Raw genomic sequence first — 25,426 nt, 5'->3', positions numbered from 1 at the left:
TGGCAAAGTTAAGATCTCAAACAAGGTCTGTCCAGCTTCAAAGCCTGTGTTCCTTCTAATGCTTTGTTTCATTATAAATTCCACATGAATGATGCCTCCTACTCCATAATATATCTGTGCTTATTAATAGAATCCCTTCCTCCCCAGATAGCCCCAGTAAAATGATGCTGCAGGGAGATGGTCCATGTCCGTCCTGTGGTGTTGAGGACCCAGCAGACCCCTGAAAGGTGTGCTGCCAGTTTGCAGAGCATGAGCTTGCATGCCCCTTCAGGGACTGACTCAAAAGTCAGTCATTTAGGCTGGAAATGTTCATGCGTGTGGCAGAGCTGAGGCATGATGTACTCTTTTCTAGTGATGGCCACGAGTTCTGCAGGTGCACTCTGGTGTGGAGGGCTTTTTGTCCTTGCACAGCATGGCACCATGTTGCTGGGCCTATGTGTTCTTGTGTCTGATTTAATGACAGACCTCTTCAGACCAGAAATCAGACAGACTTGGATTCTACCCCTGCTCCATAGCCTTCGGAGGGTTGGAGCAGGGCCTTGGCCTTCATCAGGGTTCTCCAGCTGTGAGGCTTTGCTGGAGAACATTGTTTCCTGGAGGAGCTGTAGGGAGGCCTGGCTCTTTATCTGGAGCTTCAGATTCCCAAGCTCCGTCCAGGCCCACTGACTCAGAAGGTCTTGATTAATACGTAAATAATTTATGTATCATGTTTCCACATCTACATGTCATCTGCAAGGATTCTACCATGTAACCCTGGTTACAAAGCACTGGACTAGTACAACCCCTTTATTTTCCTGATGAGGAAACTGCAGCCCAGACACCTGCCCAGGGTAACACAGCAAATCGTGGCAACCTCGCTGTCCAGCACTCTTCTGGGTCTCCAAGGCCTCTCTTCTTCTCAAGTGTGTGGACGTCGGAAGGCCCATGTGGCCAGGGAGACTGAGCCCTGAGGTTGCTGACAGAAGGCCACTGTGGCCACCAATGCAGTCATCTGGTGTTTCTATTTATTGACTCTTTAAACTTCATCATCCAAAGAGAGTTAATACATGACTGTTTGGTAGCAAGAGAAACATAATCTAAGAACACAATGACCCACCCACCCCAAAGAAAACCAAAACCAAACAGAACAAAACAAACCCCATCTGAAACCAAACCTTTGGAGTTTTAGCTGAAGAAGCGAGGGGGCTGAGGGTCAGAGTGGCTCCCTGCATTCCAGGGGGTCAGGCAGAGGCTGCTCTCAAGTGGAAGCCTTCTCTATTGAAGAGGCTACATTCAGCCCTTCAGCTTTGGGGGGTCCTTCCTGAAGGGGCTTCCCTTGGCAGGAGGGGTGTGGAGATGGATTCAGTGGTCAGAGTGAGGGGCTCCTAGGTCTGCCCTCCAAGGTGACCATATGTGCCAGTGCATGAGACACAGGGAAGCAGGGCCAAGGACTGGGGGCGACTGTGAGGAGATCACGGGCCCATTTCTCCTACCTGAGAGAAAGCCCTGTCCAAGGCCCCATCAGTGTTCCCAAATTAGGGAACCACTAAAGGCACCACCAACAAACTGGGAAATGACAAAGCCTAGCAGGTCCCCAGATGGCAATCACTGCCCCCTAATAGTCAGCATCTTGATCTAGAGGACTGAGGGCAACCCAATCAGGCAGGCCCTGGAAAGTTTACGTCAACGGGCAATGCTTAGCGCCTTGGACATGCAGTGTGCGTACATGTGCCTGTATGAATGGAATGGGGCTCAGGGGCGCGTGGGTTTCTCCAGGAAGGCTTGGTTAGAGTCCCAGGGTTGTCCCCAGGGCAGGAATAGGTTTCCTTTCCTCATGTCATTTCCTCAAGTCACCCCCACCCCAGGTCACCAGGTCACTGCATAAATAAGTACTTGGGAAGGTACACATCTAAAAAGGAACATAAATACTGTACATGGGGAATTCCCCAGCCTTCCTGCTGCCCTCTAGAAAACCCTCCAAATATTGCACATGGCCCTCCCCAGCCCCATGGGGTCCAGACCCGGCTGTGTCTTTGGTAGAAGCTCCAGGGTCAGAGGTCCTGGTCAGCCCACATGTCCCCCACCAGATCATGACTGGGAGCACGGAGGCAGCCAGAGGGTTGGGAGAAGCCATGGCCTGGCTGGTCAGTGGGTGTTCTATCAGGAATGCTTCTGTGAAGACAAGGCAGAGCCCACGCAGACACACGTGTGCCCCTGGCCGGACACTCCTGGTCAAAGTCTGCGTGTGGGCTAGGAAGAGGCAAGCAGGCCGAGGGCAGGTGGGCGAGCGAGTCCTGGGCCACAGCAGACAGGGTCACACCCTCCACAGGAGGAGGTGGTTTGTGCTGTCGTCTCGGCCCACAGTCTCACTGCTGCTGCCGCCCCCACTGCTGAGTCGGAAGTCCTCATAGCCATCACCTCCACTGATAACCAGCATTTTAGGCCTGGCTGAGGCGGGGCCTCGGTGCCGAGGGGAGTCCCGGTGCTCCAGTGATGGCAGCTTCTCGGGGCCTGGGGGCAGAGGGGAGGATCTGTCAGCCTGGGGGCGAATGGAGGCTTCAGTGTCCCATCGGGGCCTGAATTCCCATACCCCAGAAGATAGGAAGGAAGATGTGCACACTTCCTATGGTGGAATCCCACTTTCTGTTAGCTAGGAAGTTATTTAGAAAGAATGCCCGCTTCTTGGCAGCCAGACTTCTTATGTCCTATCTGTAATCTCTAGTCAGGAGTGACATAACTTCCCAAGGTGACACCACTTTTTTTTTCTTTTTACAATGTAAGTGCCCTGTAAGACGCCACTTTCTCTCTTGATTACTGCATGCAATGTCCTTGCATTAAATAAGCCTCCTACTTCCAACAGCCCTTTCCCAGGTAGCTTAAATCTTCTGCGAACCCAGACAACTCCTGACCCGAGGCTTTACTGCTTCCTGACTTCCATGGCCACTTCCTCTTGGGAATATCATTTCTTGTCCTGCCAAAGCAAAACTTTTCTGGTTGTGACCTCCTGATGTACCTCATTTCCTGATGTTTCACTTTTTTTTTGAGACGGAATTTCGCTCTTGTCGCCCAGGTTGGAGTGTAATGGCACACTCTTGGCTCACTGCAACCTCTGCCTCACTGCCCCAGCCTCCCGAGTAGCTGGGATTATAGGCGCCCGCCACCACACTCAGCTAGTTTTTGTAGTTTTAGTAGAGATGGGGTTTCACCATGTTGGCCAGGCTGGTCTCGAACTCCTGACCTCAGATGATCCACCCCCTTCAGCTTCTCAAAGTGCTGGGATTACAGGTGTCAGCCACCACGCCTGGCCATATTTTTATTTTTATTTTTTTGAGACAGGGTATCACTCTGTCACCCAGGCTGGAGTGCAGTGGCCCAATCTCTGCTGACTGCAGCCTCGACTTCCCTGGGCTCAGCCTCCTGAGCAGCTGGAACCACAGGTGTGTGCCACCACACCTGGCTGTTTTTTGTATTTTTTGTAGAGATGGTGTCTCACCATGTTGCCCAGGCTGGTCTTGAACTCCTGGGCTCAAGCAATCCTCCCATCTCGTCCTCCCAAAGGTGTGAGCCACCGCGCCTGATGCCCTGCTGTTTCACTTTCTAATTCTCAGTCCATTTTCTGTGCTAGTGCCATTCTATGTTGTTTTCTGTTGCTATTTCTATTTCCTGCTCTGTGCATCACTTTCTGATTCCACTTCCTGCCCTATATATCATTTCTAGTCCTGTGCTATTTCCTGGTGTATATAGGAAATATATACAACAGGACATATTTCCTATATACATATTCTATTTGTGACATATTCTACCTCTTAGGTTATAGTTCCCTCCCTGTCTCCCATGACATTTCTCTGGCCAGACCTTTATATACACACAACACACGCAGGTGCACACACAAATACACACACACATATACACTATCCTAGATTTCATTTGGGGACTTCCATGGCCTATTTCCTGTCATATATGCCACCTCCAGCTCTATGTGACACTTTTCCTCCCTCTCAAAAGCTCTTCTGGCAGGATAGTGGGAAGTCCTAAACCAAACGTCCATGATCCCTGGCTTGGGGTATGATGCACTGACCCACCTGTGTCTGGGGCAGGTGGTGGGGTTGGGCAGAGCAGGTTGAAGCCATCTGGCAGCTGGACTGTGGCCAAGAAGCGGACGTGGCCGGTGTGTCCCTGGCCAAGGCCTGTGGGGCTGAGTGGTGCCCGTGGGCAGCTGACAGTACTGGGCGAGGTGGGCATGGTGAGGACAACACCAGCACTGGTGCCCACCCACAGCAGCTCCTCACACACCAGCAGCGCTGTGATTCGCAGACAGGCAGCCTTGTGCTGCCGGATGATGGCATCCGAGCCTGGGGTGGGAGACAGACCACAGCTGGGGCCAAATTCGGGCCCTGGCTCAGCCTCAGCCTCCTCTACGATCGGGCAGAAAGGCTCCAAGGAGGGTGCTGTGGTAGTTTGAGCTCAGTACCTGCCAGCATCCTGTGCACAGGAGGGGTAACGTCTACTTCTGCCAGCTGCTCAAAGGTGTCTGGATGGTAGAGACACACGTGGGCGCTACCTTTCAACGTCACCCACACACCCAGGCTGGAGTCCACCATGCAAGCCACGCTGCGGCTTGAATCCTGACCCACGTAAAACGTGTGCTAGGGAAGGCAGGGAGAAGATGGGTCACTGCAGGCCTGCCTCCCTTGGCCCACCCTAGCCTGGAGCTTTGCCAGTGTCCATCCCTTACAACTCACACTAGCGTTTGGTCCTTGGTCTGATTAACCTTTCAAAGCTTGGTTTCACCAGCGCCTCCCAACTTAATTCTCAGGAATTACAATGGAGGTGCTCTTTCCCCATTAAACTTGAGTGATTTAAGGATCAGAGAACTTCAATGCTTAAAGGATTTTAAAATCAGTCACTGGCCTCCCCCTGGACAGGTGGGGAAGCTGAAGCCTAGAAGGGAAAGGTCACACAGCAAGTCAGTCACAGAGCTGGGGCCTGAACCCAGGGCTTTGGACTCCTGCCCAGCCAACAATGGAATAAGTGAGAGGGAAATTAAGGGAACCCGTTGCCCCTGGATACTTCTGACATGTGTGCAAGTGACATGTGCAGCACTAAATGCCAGAGTCTAATGCTAATGGATGTTGACATCAGGAAGGACTCCTGTCCTATCCCCAAAGGACCCTAAAACCTGAGTTGAGAGATAGAGTGGGCAGGAGGATGAATAAGATTCCTAATATATATGGGACACTTACTGTATTCCTCATCAGCTAGAGAAGAAATGAGGATCGAAGGAGGACAGGGACTGGCCAGCGTCACTCTGTGGTCAGAGGAAGGCCCTAGCCCACTGCTGGATGCTGCTTATGCTCCCACCATGGTCTCCGTCTCCCTCTCACACGGACCCAGCTCATCCCACGGTACCAATTCCATCCCCCCCACCCCCTGCTACCTCCAGCTGCAGCGTGTCAGGACTCAGGACAAGGACTCGGTTCTGGCAGCCACACCACAGCCGCCCACCCACAGACACCATCTTGGTGATGGGGCTCCCCTGGGCACCCAAGGTCACTGATTTGAAGTTCTGGGGGTCCCAGAAATGGCCTGGAGTAGGGTAAAGAAAACAGGAAATTCACTCCAGTTCTAAATTTGAGCCTCAGTCTCCCCTGAAATGAGATGTTAGCATTCCCCTTTATAACCAAGGACACCAAGGCCCAGAGAGGGCCTGGGAGTTGCCCACAGCCATATCTCCAGGAGACAGCCCCAACACCAGTAAGGGGATAGGGGCAGGGTGTGGGGGAGAGCAGATACTCACCTGCTTCCCTTTGGTAAACCACAAGGTCTCCATTGGCCAGAGACACAAACACCTGGTTATTCAGATACCTGGGTAGGGAAAAGAGGAAGGAGGAAGGGAGTTCAGGCAGCCAAAGTGGGTTACCCAGGACCAGGGGAACCACAGATAGAATGGGTATGGCTCCCAAGAGGCCACCTCTTCCCACCTATTGTTCTCCAGGTGGGGGTTGCCTGAGGCTAAGAAAAGGGAGTGACTTTCCCGAGCTCACACAGTGTGTAAGAGGCACAGCTAGCCTGGGGCCAGGCCTCTGGCTTCCAAAGCCTCCACAGAGAGGAGGGACAGTAGAGCACGGGGCCCAGGTGAACAGAAGGAGGCCTGCACGTGTGGCAGAGAAGAGTCTAGACAGGAAGGGCCACCCTGGGGCCTTACAAGATGCAGGTCACAGAGGCTGCGTGCTGGAGCTTCATGCTGTTCCTGCGGTCACGGATGCTGTCGGAGGACTGGTACACGTGGACACTGTGGATCGGGGTGTGCACCTGGGACAAATGCTTGGGGCACACCAGCCCCTGGAGTCATCCCTCCACCTCTTTGCCCACAGCACCATGTCTTCAATGCTGGGTGCCTGCCCGAGGTACGGAGGTCCCACAGCCTCCCTGGGATTGTCAGACCCACCGACATCCCTGGTTAGCAGTACCCCTGAGGTGTGACCCAAAGCCCTCCTGCCTCAGCTCCAGGGGACCACATGATTTCCAGAGCAAGGAGCTCAGAGTTCTGGCACTGTATCCCTAGTCCCTCCCCTGTCCCTACCAGCCATCCTCAGTGCCCAGCCACACGGAGCTCTGGTAGGCCTCAGGGTCAACACTCAGCAGGTCCTCAAGGCTGCCCCGGGTGAAGGAGCCGCGGCTGGAGCGGCGAAGGGCTCTCCCATCCATTGGGCTGGTGCTGCAGGGACCGCCAGGCCCAAAGGAGCCAGACAGTGGCAGGAAGCCTGGCTCCTGCTCCTCCTCTGAGCTGGTGGTCTCTGCTGTGGCCTCCTTGGAACTCGGGGTCTCCTCATCTGAGGGAGACAAAGGTCTCTGGCTCCATCCCCCTCTGCCAGGCTTGGGACCTGGTATCTTTCTAGGCCATGCATCCCTCCTGGCCATGCCCCTCCAGAGGGCCTCTCGAAGATGTTCCTCCCCATCCTCGAGGCCTCTGCATCTGCTCCAGCCTGCTGCTCTGCTCACCGACAGCTCAGCACTACAGAATCTTTGATCTCGTCTGGCCCCCTTGGACCCAGTGGCCACACTGTGGGTCCCCACCCCATCTTCCTTAGCTGAGTGCTCCAGGGTCTTCATGATCCCGCCTGACTGTCCCACTGTCCTCTGGATCCTCAGTGTCACATCCCCTGCCCTCATTGCTCTGTGTGCTAACATCCTGAGGTCTGACGCCATGCCTTTGCCCTACACTGATCCCTCCTCGCCCCCTTCTCCGAGCAGTCCACCCTGCCTGCCAGCGCCAAGTTGGAGGAGATAGCCAAAGCTCACTGCCAAAGCTGGAGGAGATGGTGGACCGGCTGGCCTGGCTCTGCAGCGTCCCCGAGGGGCTGGGCGAAGACTCATCATCAGAGTCACTGTCAAAGGGCACCAGCTCTGGGCGGGGGTCACCCTCGGCGAGGCCCGGCGTCATCTCCAAGCCCGAGCCTGCAATGGAGATGTGAAGGCAGGGCTGTGGCCCAGGCTCCGCGAGCGTCGCTGCTTCCTCGTCCGCGGCGGCCTCGACGTCCAGCTCCGGCCCGGCGAGCTCCGGTGCCGTCTCTGAAGGACTCCTCAGCGACGGAGGAGGCTCCCTGCGAGAAAAGAGAGTGAGTATGAGAGCAGCTACGAGCCAGACAGGGCCCCGCTAGCGGACACGCCCACCAACCCCGCCCACACTCGCCAGGCCCTGCCCACAACCACGCCGGTGCGACCTCAGCGTGTGCTGGGACAGGGGTTGGGTCTCCCAGGCCCGCGGTGCAGCCCATCCCGCAGCCCAGGCCTCACCGGTGGCAGCGACGCTGCAGCCCGGGCACCGCCCCGATGCAGAGGATGCGGGCGGAACAGACGGCGATGCAGGCCTCCACGTCCGGCTCGGCGCGCAGGCTCAGCAGGCACACCTGGCCCACGTAGCCGTCGCTGTTGCAGACCCACACTTCAGGCGAGGGCTCCGGGCAGCTGTTCAGGGTGGGAGCCGCGCAGGAGAACTGCAGGAGGCGCCAATGGACAGGAGAAGGTGAATGGCAGAACTGCTGCCAGCATTCCCCACTCCTGGGAAACCCGGGCAGAATGGAGGGAGGCAGGCCTGCATGGGTGTGTATGGATGCGCTATACACCCCTCTACACACGCGTACACATACACGTGGCACAGGACCCCTTTTTTTTTTTTTTTTTGCGATAGGTTTTTGGTTTCTGCTCTGTCTCCCAGGCTGGAGTGCAGTGGTAGGTTCATGACTCACTGCAGCTTTGACCTCCAGGGCGCAAGCAATCCTCCCACCTCAGCCTCCTGAGTAACTGGGACCACAGGGGCGCGCTACTAAACGTGGATAACTTTTAAATTTTTTGTAGAGATAGGGTCTTGCATAGACTGGTCTTGAACTTTTGGGTTCATGTGATCCTCCTAACTTGGCCTCACAAAGTACTGGAATTACAGACGTAAGCCACCGTGCCTTGCCCATGTGACCCTCTACACATCAAATGTACTCATGCCTATGGGATACGGGCATCATGCCTACATGTACACACACATATCCCTGGATATAATCATGGATACATGCATAGAAAAAATGTGATGCTGGTAACCTCTGTACATATGTATGCAACCTCATACAAGCACATAAATGAAGCAACTTCCCGTCATTTATATAGCCTTTGTTCATATGCACGAAGCATACCCATATACATGTATACATGTAATACATATATAGCACCCACACACGTACAGAGAGCTGAATTTTCCAAGACATAAGGAGCAATAGTAATGTTCAAGGTATGTACACAATGTCATACACAAAATAAAAATTCATGAACACCTGCTGGCTTTGAAAACGTGCACCCACGTGACCCAGATGCAGACATACCTGCATGCCACTGCGGGTTTTCATGATGGGGATGGCCTTCAGGAACTCAGGGTCTAGACAGCTTTTGCTGGATGCTGCAGTGGAGACGGATGGACAGACAGACCCTGCTTAGCACAGCATCTATCTCACCCTGGTCCTGCCCCTGCCCCATTCCCCTTCCTCCCCTGCCCCTCAGGGTCTCTCTAGGAGGAGGCCTGATCCAAGCCACACTAGAATAAGGCAGTCGCTCCTGGCCTCAATCTTTTCCCAGGTGTATTGTCTTGGGGTTAGACCCAGAGGTTTCTATGGATCTTCTAAGCCATGAACCATGATCAATAGCTTTCCCTGATCTAGCCCTGCTCAGAGTATGTGTAGGGAGGGTATGGAGGGTCCTGGCTATCGGTGCCCACTATGGGGCAGGTCCAGCAGACAGTGAGACCCTATCCATGGAATCCCCTCCCTGTCAGGGAGGCCACAGCTATTATTTAGTCTGATGTTTCACTGCAGAAGCCCCCCTCCCCACCAGGTGGAGCTGGAGCACAGGGCACTGTGGTTCTGGCTCCTGAAGTCACAGACAGCTGTGAAATGCTTCTGGCCTCCTTCCTGGAGGCTCTAGGAGGAGAGGGCCAGCATGTGCCTTGGCTTACCCAGCTTCCTCTTGGCCTCATCAAAGGCCTGTTCAAAACCAAGGCGGGCATCAGGGTGAGGGAACTCAAAGATGTAGGAGTCAGTGCCCTCGGGCCGAGTGGTGCACAGCTCCAGCTTGGTTGGCGGGAAGGAAAGCGCGTAGCACAGTGCCTGCTTCTCTGACAGGTCCCGGTGCATGGCAGCTGAGAGGTCCCGCAGTGCATCGTCCAGGCTCTGTGGGGAAGAGGGCCCAGGCTTCAGGCCCCAGCATCTCACCACAGCCTGCGCCTGCCCTTGAGAATGTGTGGAGACCTGCCTCTCTCCTCAGACAGCAAGCGGGATTGTCTCCTCCCTCAGACCAAGAGGTGGCCTGGATTCCTTTGACAGATGGGGGATGGGCCCTCTGTCACCCTCGGATGGGGATGCAGCTATGTCTCCACCCTCAGACCTGGAACATGTTACTTCCCCCATATGCAGGGAGGCTGCAATTTTTGCCTTCAGATGAGGGAAAGGAACGTCTCTTCCCCCAGGCAAATGTCAGGGCTGTCTATCTCTGAGATAGGGTCAGAAGCCTCCCACCCCCTGGCTCCCCAGCCTTGGGTAGAGAGCACAGACCTGGTGGGGGAAACCGAGGCTCTCAGAGAGCTTGCTCATTTGGCCCAGGGTGGTGAGGTCTTCATCAAGGCGACTGATGGCCTTCTGGATGTTCTCCCGATTGGTGGCTTGGGATGCCCCTAGGGGGGAGAGAGGAAGGCCGTGGACAGATACAGAGACAGACAAGGTCAGGCTGGGACAGACTCTCCTTCCCTCACTGCACAGCCTGCAGCTGGGCCTGGGGAGAGGCCTGACAAACCGAGAGCATAGAAACCCCAAACTCTTGGGGAAAAAGTTAATAGGCAGCTCCCAGAGGAACCCCAGGCCTGTGAGCTGGGGACTGGGCCTGATTCAGAGCCATGTCGTGCAGGATGTCAGGCCCACGGAGAATTCCCGGGAGAGCACGGAGTATGAAATGGTGGCTGGCTCTGCGATACGCAGGCTCCGGCTGACACAGAACTGCTGCGGCGCTGCAGCCTGCCATGGGAGCAGGGGCAGAGCAGACAGAGCCCCAGGCAGTCAAATGTGCTGACCAAGACACTCATCGCCCCACAAAGGAGGGGGCAGTGCACGATGCCCTGGATTTCTGTGGTCCTATCCCATACCTGAACACTGCCAAGTGACTGGTCCTGCAGATGCCCTGCCACCCTCAACCCAAGGCTTGGGATGCACACTGTGGACCAGTGGTCCATACATGGAGCTGTCCCTCCACCCTTGGGCCAGGACACATGTGTCTTGAAATCAAGGGAAAAGAAGTTTCTTTTTGCTTTTTCCTAAATGAGTTTCTTTTCCTGTTTTTCTCTGATCTAGTTTATAGAGTGTGTTATTGGTGTATATAAATTTAGTATTTGGGCCACAGGTTACAGAATGGTAAGGCGTCCCTGGACGGGTCATGACAGCACTAAAGACATGGATCCTGAGACTGGCAAGTCCTGTCTGAAGTGGCCCTGTGACCAGGAACCCCATGGGGGTGAGAGGCAGCCTGCTGAGGAGGGGAGGGCACGCTTTGTAACTGTAAGATGGAGTCACGCTGGACAGGGAGGCTGTCTCACCACGTCTATGGGAAGAAGAGTGTGTGCCGGGTGGATGGCAGTGGTCTTTCCTGCCAAGTCGAGGCTGGGAACAGCTCTGCTGTTACCTGAATATTTGTGTCCCCGCAACACTCACAAGTTGAAATCGAATCCTGAGTGTGTTGGTATTAAGAGGCAGACCTGGCCGGGCGCGGTGGCTCACACCTGTAATCCTAGCACTTTGGGAGGCCGAGGTGGGTGGATCACGAGGTCAGGAGATCGAGACCATCCTGGCCAATGTGGTGAAACCCTGTCTCTACTAAAATACAAAAAAAAAAAAAAAAAAAAATTAACCAGGCGTGGTGGCGCACCCCTGTAGTCCCAGCTACTCGGGAGGGTAAGGCAGGGGAATTGCTTGAACCTGGGAGGCGGAGGTTGCAGTAAGCCGAGATCACGCCACTGCACTCCGGCTTGGCAACACAGTGAGACTCTGTCTCAAAAAAAAAAAAAAAAAAAAAGAGACGGACCTTTGGGAGGTGACCTGGTCATGAGGGGGGAACCACTGTGAAATGAGATTTGTGCCCTGATAAAGGGGCCTGAAGGAGCTTGTTCACCCCTTCCACCAAGTGAGGACACATAGAAGGCACCCTCTGTGAGGCACAGGCCCCTTGCAGTTCTGCTGGCACCCTCATCTTGGCCTTCCCAGCCTCCTGAACTGTGAGCAATACATTCCTCTTATGTATGAATTGCCCAGTCTATGGTATTTTTGTTAAAGCAGCCTGAAGAGACGAAGCCAATCTACTCCTTTTGACAGAAACTGTTCCATCCCAACCCTCACCACCTGGGCAGCCGTGTTTTCTTCTATATGACCCTGTCCCATTCTTGCTCACAGCTGACTGGACCAGGAGTGGGCACCTAACTTAAAGGTGGTCATTCTATTGACTTGGACCAATTAGAGTAATAATCAGGTGGTACTCCTACATAGTGGGGCAGGCCTGGGTTCACCAAGGGGCCGGGCAAGCCCGTCTGTTACCCTGAAGGCCAAGCTCCAGGTGAGCTCCCCTCCAGCTGAGCCTGGAGCCAGTCTGGGTCTGATCACAGGAGTTATGAGGAAACAGAAAGCTAAAAGCAGTGAGAACAGGGTCGACTCAGCAAGAAGGGAAGAAAGACAGACGCCACAGGAGGAGCGGCTCCTGGAAGTTGCCTCAGCTCTCAACAGTCTCAGCCCCAAACAACATGGATGGCTCCAATCGACCCTTTGCTTGCAGTAACTCAAGCGAGTGTCTGTTCCCTGTGTGTGAAACCGCTGAACCAGACAGTGCAACATCATCTAGTATTAGGCGCTCAAATGATTTTGCACAGATGAATCAATGGCTAATTACAGTGATGCTGCTCTCTGTGCACCACCCCCACCCAGCTCCCACTGCCAGCCTAGGTCCCTGCCCAGTTGGAAGGCGGTGTGCATGGACAGATTGTCTGGCTCCATGGGTGCCAACTGGGTCCTTCATGCCAGCCCCCTTGCACTGGATGAGAAAGTGAGGCCCAAAAGTGGAAAAGCAGCTGGACAAGCAGCCAGACTGGCTGGAGCTCAGACCCTCCAGGAAGGCTTCTCAGAGGAAGACCCCAACACCCAGAACCCCTAGCATCAAACCCACCTTTGATGATGTCTGTGTCTTCCAGCGGCAGCTTCCACAGCATCTTGTACTTGCTGGCTGTGTCAATGACACTGGCTGCCGTGTACCTGTGGGGAGCCAATGGGGCACTCTGGCCAGGGTCGGGGAGTGGGGCTCAGAGAGGGACAACTGCTCCCCTGCTGGCACCACCCAAACCCTGCCCCAGCCACTCACAGGCTCATGGAGCTGCGCCGCAGGGAGCCTGACTTTCGCTTCAGAGTGGTGCAGACGATGAGGTCCGTGAACAGGAAGAGAGACCGGTCCTTCTTGCCACTGATTGCCTTCTGTGGAGCCCAAGGCAGAATTTAGGCTGGGTGGACACAATCCAGAAGCCCACCCACCTGCCCATAGTGCCCAAGGGGACACTGAGACCCACGGAGGGTGAGGGCTCTTCCCCAGCTGCCCAGAGAGTCAGAGCAGAGTGGGGACTCAACCAGGGCTCCCTCAGGGTGAAAGACCAGGGAGACCTGCAGATAGAGGGTGAGAGGAGAAAGTGAGGAGGTGGGGACAGCTGGGCAGACACTGGGACACTTCTTACCACTTCAACGACCATCTCCTGTCTCAGGAACCGCCGCAGAGGGGCCTGGAGCTGTGGGACAGCAGGGACAAGGTATCTCAAAGGCCAGTTATTAATCCCTATCCCCTCCACAAATCCCAGTGATCCCTCGGCCCCACCCCATGGGCTAAGCCAATGGAAGCAGCATGCTGCCCACCCTCCCAACACCCTTGTGCTGCCAGGTCATGGGACCCAAGGCCAGAGACAGACGTGGAAGAACACAGACAGGTGGAGACGTGTGGCCAGAGGTTGGCAGACATGGATGCACACACACTGTGGTTCTGGACATGGACGCAGCCATGATTCCAGGTGGCCACAGATGCACACAGAGGCCGAGTGGACACAGATGTGGGTGGGGTGGGGCGGGGCAGGGTGCACGCACATCCTCCATGCCCTCGATGTGAGCCTCTATCTCCTGCAGCACGCGGGCATGCCGCTCTGCCTCCTCAGCACTCCGCACACCCTTGTTGATACGCTCAGCCACCTGCTTGATGTTCCGCTGTGCCTCCAGCAGGAGTGGATGGTCTGGGTGGTCCTCAGGTGTATGCTTCAGGAGGTCCTGGGGTGGGAATGGGGACCAGACCTGATTGCTTAGCTACCCCTGGGGCCCCAGACTACTGGAGCAGGAGGAACTATGGGTAGACACCAAAAAGGACTTTCCTACCTGACCCCTAGGGACCCTGATGTTAGGCTCAAAGAGGCAGGGGCCTTAGACCTCCTTGTATCCCCCCATGCTTCCAGGCCTTGCCTACTTGCCCACCCAGCTCCATGCCCACCTTCACCAGAAGCTCGTAGCGTGGGATCCGCTGCACAGGCTTGATCATGAGGTCAGACAGCGCCTGCTTCTCCTTGTTCTCACGCATGCTTTGCTGAAACCCATGGATGGGCACCGTGTGAGGAATGACATGCCAGGGAGACTATGTCCAGGGACAGGTCCCCAGCAAGGCCCATCCAGCTCCCCCTGAGAGCAGAGGCTGGCCCACTGGCTGGTGCTATGGTGCCCATGCTGGGAGCTCCTGGGACCCTCAAAGCTGGCCCAAAGTGAGGGTCACCTCCATCCCCCTGCCCTAGCCCACAGTACCTCTAGGAACTTGAGAAAGGCAGGCCTCGCCTCCTTGGCCACACGCACAGCATCCTTTGCATTGAGGAAGTTATCAATATAGGCGGAATAGATGTTTACTAGGACATCCTTGGAGAACTGTGGAGGAGGAGGCAGGTTGGGGACCCTCAAGGTATCCCTCACCCCACCTCACCCTGTCCTAGTTTTCACTGATTCATGAGTCGCCATCTTTTCCCTCCAGCTAGAAATGATACAATCTCTAAGGGATCAGGCATGTGTCTTGTGGCTCTAAGTGTGGTCGTGTTTAGGCGTAAGTGCATGCGTACACATGGATATACGAGTGCGCATATTATCTGGGTGTGACTGTTCATGTATGCACATATGTAGACCTGAACGTATCATGTGAGCTCAGACCTGGTTCTCTCACTTCCAACTAGGCATTTCCATCCCTAGATCTCCAACCTCATTAAGTCCAGTCAGGCAGGTCTCCCTTTCCCTGTTCTCTGAGTGACACAGACTCATTCTAGTCATTTGGCCTTTGGTTATGCAGATCCCTGCCACCCGCCCCAGGAATGCCCTTCTTCATCCAAATCTCGCCCCGCCTCAGGGCTGTGCTCCAGTTCTGCCTCCTCTTGGAAGTACTCCTTTCCCTGACTAGAGCTCTGCCTGATACTCCAGTTGGCCTCTGGCTTCTCCTGATCTCCTAGGACAAGTTCTCCCTCTCCATGAAAAGTGCTCCCATTCCACCGACAGTAAAGCCCAGCTCAGGGCATACAGCTGGTGGCTAATACCTGCTTGATGCTGATGGCAGACTCAATATGGAGGTTATTGTTAAGAAGCCTTGTCTGGGAACCAGGACACCTGGGTTCCTGTCTCCACTGTACCGTGGATAAGCTACGTGACCACATTAGTGATGTTTGTGTACACCTCAGAGTCCTGTCTCTCTCTTTTTTTTTTTTTTTTTTTTGAGACGGAGTCTCACTCTGTCGCCTAGGCTGGAGTGTGCAATGGCACGATCTCAGCTCACTGCAATCTCCGCCTCCCAGGTTCAAACGATTCTCCTGCCTCGCCTCCGGAGTAGCCGGGATTACAGGCACGCGCCACCACTCCCGGCTAATTTTTGTATTTTTAGTAGAGATGGGGGTTTCACCATGTTGGTCAGGCTGGTCTCAAACTCCTGACCTCGTGATCCGCCCGCCTCGGCCTCCCAAAGTGCTGGGATTACAAGCGTGAGCCACTGCGCCCACCCAGAGTCCTGTCCCTCTAAGGTGCCAACTGCTCCTGCCTCTGGACAGAACAGGGCGGGGCGTGAAGCAGCAAAGGGAGGAAGACAGCCCGCACCAACCACCCCCACCCTGGAACATAGCATCCTGTGCTGACCCCTCCCTGGGGGTCCAGGGCTTTGCCGTAGTCCATGGTCAGCATCAAGGTCTAGGCAGGGGGCTGAGCTTACTGACACTGAGGGTGATGATGGGCTGGAGACATCAGCACTCAATCCAAGCTGGGACCCCATCACCCCTGTCTGGTCCCATCAGTTTCCTGGTCAGCAAGGACATTCTAAGATGGTTCAAGGCCCCATCCCACAGCATAGCAAATATACTGAAACATATATCCCACAGAAATAGATATAATTTTTCACTTGTAAAATTTCTGGAAGAATTTTTACAATTTTGCTTTTGAAATTATGTGGCTCTGAGAAACCATTTAGTTTGCATTTGGCTATGATTTATCAGTCATGGTGTATTCTTGGGAATTCTGGCAAAATAAAATGGAACTGGAAGTTTTTCAAATGTAATTAAATTCTTATAAATACTAAATTTAACAATGAATGAAAATGGCATGCTATGTTTTACAGGCATTTAATTAAATGCTGATTGGTTTTGCTTTTGATGTTCTTTTTGAATTCTGAAGTCAATACCTTTTCTAAGTTCTCACTCACTATTGTGGGAGCTTGACAAGTGTACAGTGGAGATCTGGCCTGTGGTGAGGCAGTATGGGGTAGGGGAAGCCAGGGCACTGGAACCGGGCTTTCTGGAGTTGAGTCCTCCACCACTTCCTAACTGTAACTTTCATCAGGTTACCAATCTCTCCATGTCTCAGTCACCAACTTTAGAATCAGGGTAACCACTGCACTCTCCTACTAGGGCTGTTGATAGATACAACACATTTAGATCAATGCCCAGCAGACAGGTATGCTATTATGATGAAAATATCTGATGGAGAAAAAGTCAAGACTCAGCCAGCATCAACATCCAGCCCAAGTCCAGGGTCAGGACCAGGACAGTTATTTTGGTTCCAGTAAAGATAGGGTGGAGGTCAGTACCAGCATCCATCTGAGGTCTGGGTCAGCGTCAGCACCAGCTTGGGGTCAGGACTAGAGTCACGTCAGTGCCAGCCGGGGGCAGGGTAGGGTCCAGGATCAGAGTCAGTGTCTGGCTGGGGTCGGAGTCCGTACCAGAGTCTGGCCAAGCTCTGGGGTAGGGGAGTGTCCAAGTTCAGTCCACCCAGGGGCTGGGGTAAGTGCCAATGTCTAGCCACGTTCTGTGGTCAGATCTGGGACCAGAGTCAGCATCCAGGTGGGGTGGGCGGGGATGGGGATCCATGGCCACATCCAGCCCCTTCCAGGAGGGCCTGTGCTTGTGGGAGCTGGCAGCAGCAGGGCCACTCACCGACTGGACGAGCAGGGCTCCCACCTTCTGCTGGGCATGCCAGGTGTGCACGCAGTGCCGAACCTGCTCCAGAAATTGCTCGTGGTGCTCCAGGAGCTCGGGGATCTGGTCGAAGATTTCGTCCACCAGTGCAGGGTCACAGAGCACAGAGTTCTCTGGTTGCTTCAGCGGCTGCATGTAGCCCTGAAGGACCCACAGGGTTGGTGCACACTCCCTCAGAGATGCCGCCCCACCCCACCTACACGGGGCCCCTGTGTGAGTGCACACAGAATCACCCGGGCCTGCAGCTCAACACCCTGCCTTCCACATCTTCCTCTTGAGACCAAGAGCTCCAGGAGGGAGATGGGAAGACCTAAGCTCATGCCCTCATTGCTGAGCCCAGGGCCTGGCACAAAATGGGAGCAAGGATGCTCAGGAGAGGTTTGTTTAATGCGTGAACAAATAGAGCTTGGAATGAGGAAAGCAAGATGGGGCTCCTTGAAAGACCTCCCACCACTAACTCGGCAAAGATTTACTGAGCACTTACTACATACCAGCCACTGCTCTAAGAATTGGGAGACAGCAGTGAATAAGAAAGACCACAATCTCTGTCCTGATAGAGCTTAGGATCTAGTCTGATGAAACACACAAAGTTTTGAAAAAAGATTTTTAAAAAATATCATATTTCATCAAATCTAAAAAATACTTTATTTTATTTTATGGCAAAGTCTTGCTCTGTCACCCAGCCTGGAGTGCAGTGGTGTGATCTCAACTCACTGCAACCTCCACCTCCCGGGTTCAAGTGATTCTCCTGCCTCAGCCTTCTGAGTAGCTGGGATTACAGGTGTGTGCCACCACACTCGGCTAATTTTTTATATTTTTCGTAGAGACAGGGTTTCACCCATGTTGGCCAGGCTGGTCTCGAACTCGTGACCTCAAGTGATCCACCTGCATCGGCCTCCCAAAGTGCTGGGATTACAGGCATGAGCTACTGCACCTGGCCATTATTTTATATTTAAGAAAAACTGGTTGCCAATTAAATTATGATATGCTACCAATTATAGAATGAACCTGATTTAGGGACATTCAAATGTGAAGACCACAAGTCTCAGAATGGGTGATGTGTGGAAATCTCGTAGTTAGTTAAAAGGCGGTAAATGTGGCCGGTCGCGGTGGCTCAAGCCTGTAATCCCAGCACTTTGGGAGACTGAGGCTGGGCAGATCACCTGAGCTCAGGAGTTTGCCACCAGCCTGGGCAACACAGTGAAACCCCGTCTCTACTAAAATACAATAAATTAGCTGGGCATAGCGGTGTGCGCCTGTAGTCCCAGCTACTTGGCAGGCTGAGGCAGGAGAATTGCTTGAACCTGGGAGGTGGAGGTTGCAGTGAGCTGAGATCGTGCCACTGCACTCCAGCTTGAACAGCAAAATAAATAAATAAATAAGGCGACAATGGTGTGAAGATAAAGCAGGAAGGATCATGGGCGATCACGAGACCACATGGGAAGTTACTGGAGGCTCTTAATGACACTCTCCGAACGCTTTTTTACACATTTCAGATCTGCTGGCCAGTCTGTGACTAAAACTCCAGTTATTTTACGTCAAATCTACATGCAATGATGTTCCCCTAGCTTGAATGGCCCAGCTCAGGGGCCGGTGCGCTTGTGGAGAGGTCGCCCTCTACTGGCCCTACGCTGTAACTGCAGGCTGAGGAAACAGGAGGGTGTTGTTTGAAAAAGCATATGTGATGTTGCAATAACATTTATATTAAACATTTTTAAAAATCTGGCTTGTTTTATAAAACAAGTTTGAGAAAGTAAAGCTCAACAGAATCCTCTCTCTTGGCTGGGGATTCTGAAAAGGCCGGGATGACGGTGAGGAGATAGGCAGGCAGTCTCCTACCCACAGGTGAGCCAGCTCCTGGGCTGGGTCAGGGCCTGCTGCTCCACAAGCAGCAGGAGCAGCAGCTAAACCGCTCACCTCAGGGTCCAGGCACCCACACAGAAGTGGGCACACAGCAGGAGGAAAGAACAAACAATGACTGAGAGCCCAATATGGAACCTGGCACAAGCCCCATTCACTCACCAATGCTCAGCCCACCCAGCAAGCACTGGGCACCTCACTGCACAGACCCCCTGTGGGGCTGACATGTGAATGGTGGGAGGCAGGAAAGAAGCACAATAAATACGTAAATTACTACACAGCACGCTGGAAGACAGTGAGTGCTACACAAAAGAGGAGTAGGATCAGGGTGCCAAGGGGAGGGGGGCTCGTCAGGGTGGTCAGGGAAAGGGGTGTTTGTTAGCTTCGAGTGTTAGAGTTGAAAATAGGCTCAGAGGGTGAGGTTGACGCTGAGGAAGGGGTATAGCCCTAGGACCTAGTTTCAAATCCTCCCTCCTTGTGGCTCTAACTTCTATTTAACTTTTTCGTTCATTTTGAACACCTGGCCTGCAGGAACAACACTTATCAATTAGTGAGGGCAGTGATTGCTGGAAGTTAACACTGGGACTACAGAGTCCAGTCTCAATTTGAATACCACTGTGTTCCAGGCAGGGTAGACTAGTGGGTGACAGGGAGGACCCAGAGTCACAATGACAGGGTTTTAACCCAGGGTGTGCCACTTTCTAAGTCTGTGACCTTGGACAAGCGGCTTTACTTCTCTGGGTCTCAGTTGCATCATCTGCAAAATGGTGTTTATAGTCAGATTTGTATGAATTAACTCACTGTTCTAAAGCATCCTGAACAGTGCCTGGCACATAGTGGGCACTCAGTAAATGTCGTCTAATACCACTCACTAGATGGATGACCCTGGGCAAGTTTCTTAACCTCTCTGAGTCTTCATATGAAGAAGAATATAATATCTACCTCACAAAATTAATACAAAGATTAAATGCAACTTTTTACCATGCTTGCAGAGCCGCAGGCAGTATGCTAAATTATAAACATGTCTCTTTAATTACCTGCACTCAAGGCAGGTCTATTATTATCTCCTCTCTACAGATGAGGAAACTGAGGCAGAGACTGGTTATGTGACATGCTCCGGGTCACACAGCTGGCCAGGAGATGGAGCCAAGTTTGAATGCTGGCGGCTTGGCTCTAGAGTCATGCTCCCGTCCTGGAGTCAGACCTCAGTCCTCCTCCTACACTCCAGGGCTGCCTCCAGGGATGGTCCTCGGGTTCACGTGACACCCTCCTGTCCACCTTCACCTAGCTCACCCAACACTCTAGCTTCCTCCACCTACAGGTCCTGCACCCTTTCCCAAGTGCAGCCCTGGATGGGTCCAGGAGATGTGGTGGAGGCAGAAAGACACGCCCAGGCCCTGTCTGCTCCCAGCTCTCCACTGCTCCTGCCTCCTGCCTGTGAACAGACATGGGTGCCGTCATCACCTTTTGTTTTTTTGTTTTGTTTTGTTTTCTGAGACAGGGTCTCACTCTGTCACCCAGGCTGGAGTACAGTGGCACGATCTCGGCTCACTGCAACCTCCGCCTCCCGGGTTCAAGCTATACTCCTGCCTCAGCCTCCGGAGGAGCTGGGATTACAGGTGCCTGCCACCATGCCTGGCTGATTTTTGTATTTCTAGTAGAGATGAGGTTTCACCAAGTTGGCCAGGCTGGTCTTGAACTCCTGACCTCAGGTGATCTGCTTGCCTCAGCCTCTCAAACTGCTGGGATTAGAGGTGTGAGCCTCCGCGCCCGGCTCACCTTTAAATCTTCTTGCTGGGAGATAGGTAGATTAGCTACATTTTGCAGGCAAACTTGAGGCTCAGAGAAGGTGAGGTGATTAGGCTAGTATCACCCAATGAGGACGCAAGTGACTTAAACCCTGGACTGTCTGACCCTAATGCCTCCAACTCTCACCTAGGGGATGGCAAAGGACCCCCTCAGGCCCCTGCCATGTCTACTCCTCCTGCCTGGCATTGTGGCTGCATCCCTCCCATGGCTTCCTTGCGTGCACAGTAAAGCCCAGCTCCATACCCAGCAGCCTTCCTTCCTGCAGCCACCCGGCTCTGGTTCCCTGCTGCTCTAGGTTCCTTCCAGCCTCCCGGCCTTTGTCCCTGATGGCTCCCTCTGCGGGGAGCCATCCCTTCGGGCTCTCTCTGCTGAAATCTACCCACCCTTCAGGTCTCAGCTAAATACCCCAACCCCAGGGAAGCCCTCCCTGACCCCCACACCAGGGCAGGCCCCCTTCTGTGTTCTCATCTCCCCATGCACTTTTTAAAAACAATAAACAAACACAATGTATTTTATGGTAAAATATATATAATACAAAATTTACCATTTTAAATGTACAGTTCAATGGTATTAAATACATTCATAATGTGTGACCATCCAGCTCCAAAACTCTTTCTATCCTGTAAAACTGCAACCCTGTACCCATTAAATAGTAACTCCCCATTCCCTCCTTTCTCAGCCTGGCACCCTTTCCCTGGCACCCACCATCCTACCTTCCATCTCTGTTCTGACTACCCCAGGAACCTCATACAAGTGGAATCAGACAGTGCTTGTCCTTTGAGACTGGTTTCTTTCACTTGGCATCATGTCCTCCAGGCTCATCCATGTTGTAGGATGTCAGAATTCCCCTCCTTTTAAGGCGTATTTCTGTTGTGTGTATGTACTCTGTGTGTGCACTTCTGCATCACCATGTGTCACTGTGCGTGATGTCTGGCTGATCACTGTCGGTCTCTGCTATAGCCCGTGAGCTCCAGGAGACAGGCCCGTACCACTAATGCCCCTGCACAGAGAACACTGCCTGGAGCGCAGAAGGGGCTCACCGTGGATTTGTGGAGTGAGTGAATGAATGAATGGTGAGTGAGTGAATGCTCTGGATGTTTCCATACCTTCACCCTTTGCTGTCACTCTGCCCAGCTAGCTTGGGCAAATTCATCCTCAACGGTGACTGCCAGGCCTCACTTCAGCTCAGGTCCACACTCATCCAGCCCCAGGCCATGTGTGCATCCAGGCTGTGGGCTGTCCCAGGTTCATGTCTGAGCCTGAACTCGCCACCTTGCTCCAGTTGTGCTTCTCCCCTGGGCCCCAGCTTTCCAAGGCCAGGAGCCCAGACATTATCTTGGGCTTCCCCACCTTGCCCCCCACATCCAACCAGTTACCATGCCTGGCCTGACCAGTTTACCTCCTGAGTGTCTGTCCCCAGCACTCCCTTCCTGTAACCTCTATCCTTGCCTAATGTCAATGGCCTTGACCTCTTCTGCCACCCACCTTCCCAGCTGTCAGACAGATTTCACCAAGCATGAATCAAGCCACACACCTCCCCTGCTCAAAGCCCTTTGCTGATCATCCAGGGACCCTGGCAGAATCTACTCCCTCCAACTGGTGTTCTAGGCCCCCACACTGTGGCCTCCGCCGACTTCGACGGCATCGCTATAGGACCAGCGCCTTGTGCTCTGTGCTGGCCACGTGGACCTCCGAATGTGCCAGGCCTCACTTGGATTTGCAATGTGCCATTCCTGCTGCTGAGAAGACAGGTCTCGGTGGAAGCGAGCACCTCCTCCAGGAAACCTCCCTGACCCCAGGCTTAGCAGGTGCCCCTCGATGTTTCTAGAGTGCCCGTATGCCTGTATACTCCACTACGTCCTCAGCAGGATGGTGAGCTCCTGTGGCAGGGGCTGGGCTCTCTTATTCATCCCTGTGTCTCCTGCACCTGGAACAGGGCCTGCACACAGCAGGTGCTCAACACTAAACTCTAGTCAACTCCTACTTCCCAGTCAGAGAATACAATGGAGGGGGCACATCAGAGGGAGTTCACGGATCTAAGTTCAGGGTCAGCATTGCCAGGGGGACGTGGAAGAACAGTGGGGTAGGGACGCCTGCCCTGGGGTAGCCTGGCCCCTCTGCATTCTCTCCTGCCCAGGAGAAGGCTTCCTCCTTCTCTGGGATAGCCATGTTGGGGGTTCTCCATGGAAAGGCGATGGGTGCCAGGGACACGGCTCTCTGGCCTCAGTCCCTTGTCCATGAAAGGGGTTTGCTCACACCCATCTGACAGCCTCCTAGGCTCAGAAAGGCTGTTCTCAGGGGAGTGGGCCCCGAGCCCCACCTGCATCAGGGTACGCAGCGACTCCACATACGACTGCTCTGTGTCCAGCAGGGTCATGGCCACGTGCTTCCGCATGTCCTGTGGGGACAGGAGCAGAGGGTGAACAGGGGTCTTGTTGCCCCCAGACCCCATCACCTGTAGCCATGTGGTGCCCAGAGAACCCGTCCACACCCTCTCCCTGCCCTCCTGCCCCTTCCCTCCTGCCACCCAGGGCTCCCGGCTATTCCCCTGAGGCCCCCACAGGCCCTCCACTCTGCCAGTTGCTCAGCTGCTCCCCCTGCCCCCCACTTACACCTCAAACACGTGGCCTCATACAGTTAGGCCGTCACTCCTCTGCCGCTGCCCCATCCACCCACTTCTTGGCTCCTCTGCCGGGCTATTGAAAAAGGTTCTTTAAAAAAATCAATAACCTTTCACATTTGCAAAGAACAATGACTCCAGGCCAGCACCCACTCCAGTTGCCAACTCTGAAGACCCCACTTTCAGGCTCAGTGCTATGGGGACATGCCCACCAGGCTGGGCTGCCCAGCATCCCTAAGAGTAGATACCATCACCCTGCTACAGAGGAAGACACTGTGGACCAGAGAGGGGAAGTCAGTGCTGAAAGTCACACAGCTGGGCAGTATCAGGGTTCAGCCAGTCTCAGATAAGGCTGGATCCCAATTCTGTCATTTAAAAATGTTAACTAAGCCCTCCTATGCGCTAGGCACTGTTCTAAGCATGACATATTATTCAATAATCCTGGCCACCCTGTGAGGTAGATGTTATTATTCTCTTCACGTTAAGGAGGGGAAAAAGGAAACCCAGACACCGATGCCTCCATCCTATGGATCTGATGACCTGAATTACTGAGTTCCCAAGGGGTCATACAGTCTCTGCACCCACACCCCCAGGCACACGGTGCTCATTCCTGTCTGGGGGACCTTCTTTGCGTTCAGCCCCTGGGACTGAACTTACCTGCTGCTCCTCTCCACCAGTCCCTACACCTCTACCCCCACATCCCTATCTCCAGGAAGCCTTCCCAGATAGCACCAGCCCCAACAACTTCCCTTCTCTGGCAGAGACTCCACTCTAAGCCCTAGACCCCTACACTCCACTCCTGACCCCTCTAAGGCCCTAGAGTGATCCTGGGCAAGGCCCCTAACTCCTCTAGGCTCCAGATCGCTCGGTTCTTCTCCTCTCTCCACTCCCCTCCTAAGTCTCGGCTTGGCCTGAGCACTTAGGACCCTACCTCGGGCTCCTGCCATCAAGGCCTGCTGGTTCGAGCAGGTGCTGTGCAGATGGCAAAGCCAGGGTGTCCATGTCTGTGGCATCCCTCCAGCCTTCACCTCTAGTCCCTCAGGGTAGGGACTCAACCAGTGGGGCTGTGCTGGTCACTGCTATGCCCAGGGCCCATGTCTTAGTGGACCTGAGCCCAGGCCTGTCCAGCTTGCTTGACCCAGCCACTGCTCCCCCTCTGCTTGTGGCACGCCCACTTCAGATCTCTTGCCCTCTGACCAGGGACTCAGGGGCAACACCTGTCCCCACAGTGTCCTATAATGAAGCACACTCAGAAAAGTGAGCTCCCATGCTAGGAACTCAGTGGTGGGGGTGTGAAGGACATCCCTTGGGGCAGGGAGGAAGGGGGGCTGGCTCTCCCCATCCTTACCAGCCCACCATTGCCAGCCCTGGGCTCTGACAGGTGGGAAGGCACCTCAGAGCCTCCGGAAACAGCAGACCAGAGCCTCAGAGGCTCTGGAGACAAGCAGACCATCTATCCTTGGTACTCCTGTGACCTCTAAAAAACCAGGGCAGCTTCCAGAAGGAGGCAGTGGGAGCAAGGCTCACTGTATGATGGAGAGCTTGGGAGAGTGTGGGGGGCCAGGAAGGCCTCCCGAGGACAGGCCCAGATGCTTAATCCTGCCCTACCCCACTCCAGGGACATCTCAGCACCCCACAGACATGGCCTTGCTTCAGCCTCACACTCAGCTCTGTGACACAGGTGTTCCCATTTCCACTGCACAGGTGAAGGGCCACATCAGAGAGGTGACATGACTTGTCCAAGATCACACAGCCAGTGAGTGGCAAAGCAAGGACCAGAGTCTCTTCAGCCACCCCATGACTCTCAGGGCTCCAGTCCCTGGAGTTCTCGCCCAGACTAACTGGGCAGCCACAGGCCACAGGTCCCCAGCACTGCCCTTACTGGCTGTGTGACTGTGGTGTCACCTAACGGTGGCTGTGTGACTGTGGTGTCACCTAACGGCCCTGTTTTCACATTCTCTTCCATGAAATGGAGCAAATAACCCCTCTCTCCCATCATCATGAAGGCAAAGGCGGCAGTGAGTGGAGCAGCTCTGTCCGTCACCGTGAAGGCAAAGGCGGCAGTGAGTGGAGCAGCT

General features: G+C 54.1%; 1 protein-coding gene across 2 annotated transcripts in view; it reads right to left on the bottom strand.

Annotated features, from left to right (window-relative positions):
• Positions 1-982: 982 nt before the first annotated feature.
• ARHGEF17 (Rho guanine nucleotide exchange factor 17) overlaps positions 983-25,426 on the bottom strand; it is a 62,000-nt gene continuing 37,556 nt past the window's right edge. The window contains exons 2-21 of one of the 2 annotated variants that reach the window (XM_001115376.5): positions 23,049-23,126; positions 17,018-17,200; positions 14,370-14,486; positions 14,065-14,157; positions 13,671-13,847; positions 13,271-13,321; positions 12,907-13,016; positions 12,715-12,800; positions 10,071-10,189; positions 9,476-9,689; positions 8,850-8,923; positions 7,777-7,976; positions 7,282-7,583; positions 6,563-6,812; positions 6,185-6,271; positions 5,777-5,844; positions 5,417-5,565; positions 4,451-4,625; positions 4,062-4,331; positions 983-2,490 (exon numbers count right to left, since the gene is read on the bottom strand). In XM_001115376.5, coding sequence (XP_001115376.3) covers positions 2,294-2,490; positions 4,062-4,331; positions 4,451-4,625; positions 5,417-5,565; positions 5,777-5,844; positions 6,185-6,271; positions 6,563-6,812; positions 7,282-7,583; positions 7,777-7,976; positions 8,850-8,923; positions 9,476-9,689; positions 10,071-10,189; positions 12,715-12,800; positions 12,907-13,016; positions 13,271-13,321; positions 13,671-13,847; positions 14,065-14,157; positions 14,370-14,486; positions 17,018-17,200; positions 23,049-23,126 — 3,000 coding nt within the window. In that variant the 3' untranslated portion in view covers positions 983-2,293. The remainder of the gene's footprint in view (positions 2,491-4,061; positions 4,332-4,450; positions 4,626-5,416; positions 5,566-5,776; positions 5,845-6,184; positions 6,272-6,562; positions 6,813-7,281; positions 7,584-7,776; positions 7,977-8,849; positions 8,924-9,475; positions 9,690-10,070; positions 10,190-12,714; positions 12,801-12,906; positions 13,017-13,270; positions 13,322-13,670; positions 13,848-14,064; positions 14,158-14,369; positions 14,487-17,017; positions 17,201-23,048; positions 23,127-25,426) is intronic. The other variant, XM_028833807.2, reaches the window with a different exon arrangement.

The sequence above is a fragment of the Macaca mulatta genome, chromosome 14 (assembly GCF_049350105.2).
Source record: "Macaca mulatta isolate MMU2019108-1 chromosome 14, T2T-MMU8v2.0, whole genome shotgun sequence".
Taxonomy (NCBI): Eukaryota; Metazoa; Chordata; class Mammalia; order Primates; family Cercopithecidae; genus Macaca; species Macaca mulatta.
The sequence above is the reverse complement of the archived record's forward strand: the minus strand, read 5'-3'. Positions and strand labels throughout refer to the sequence as shown.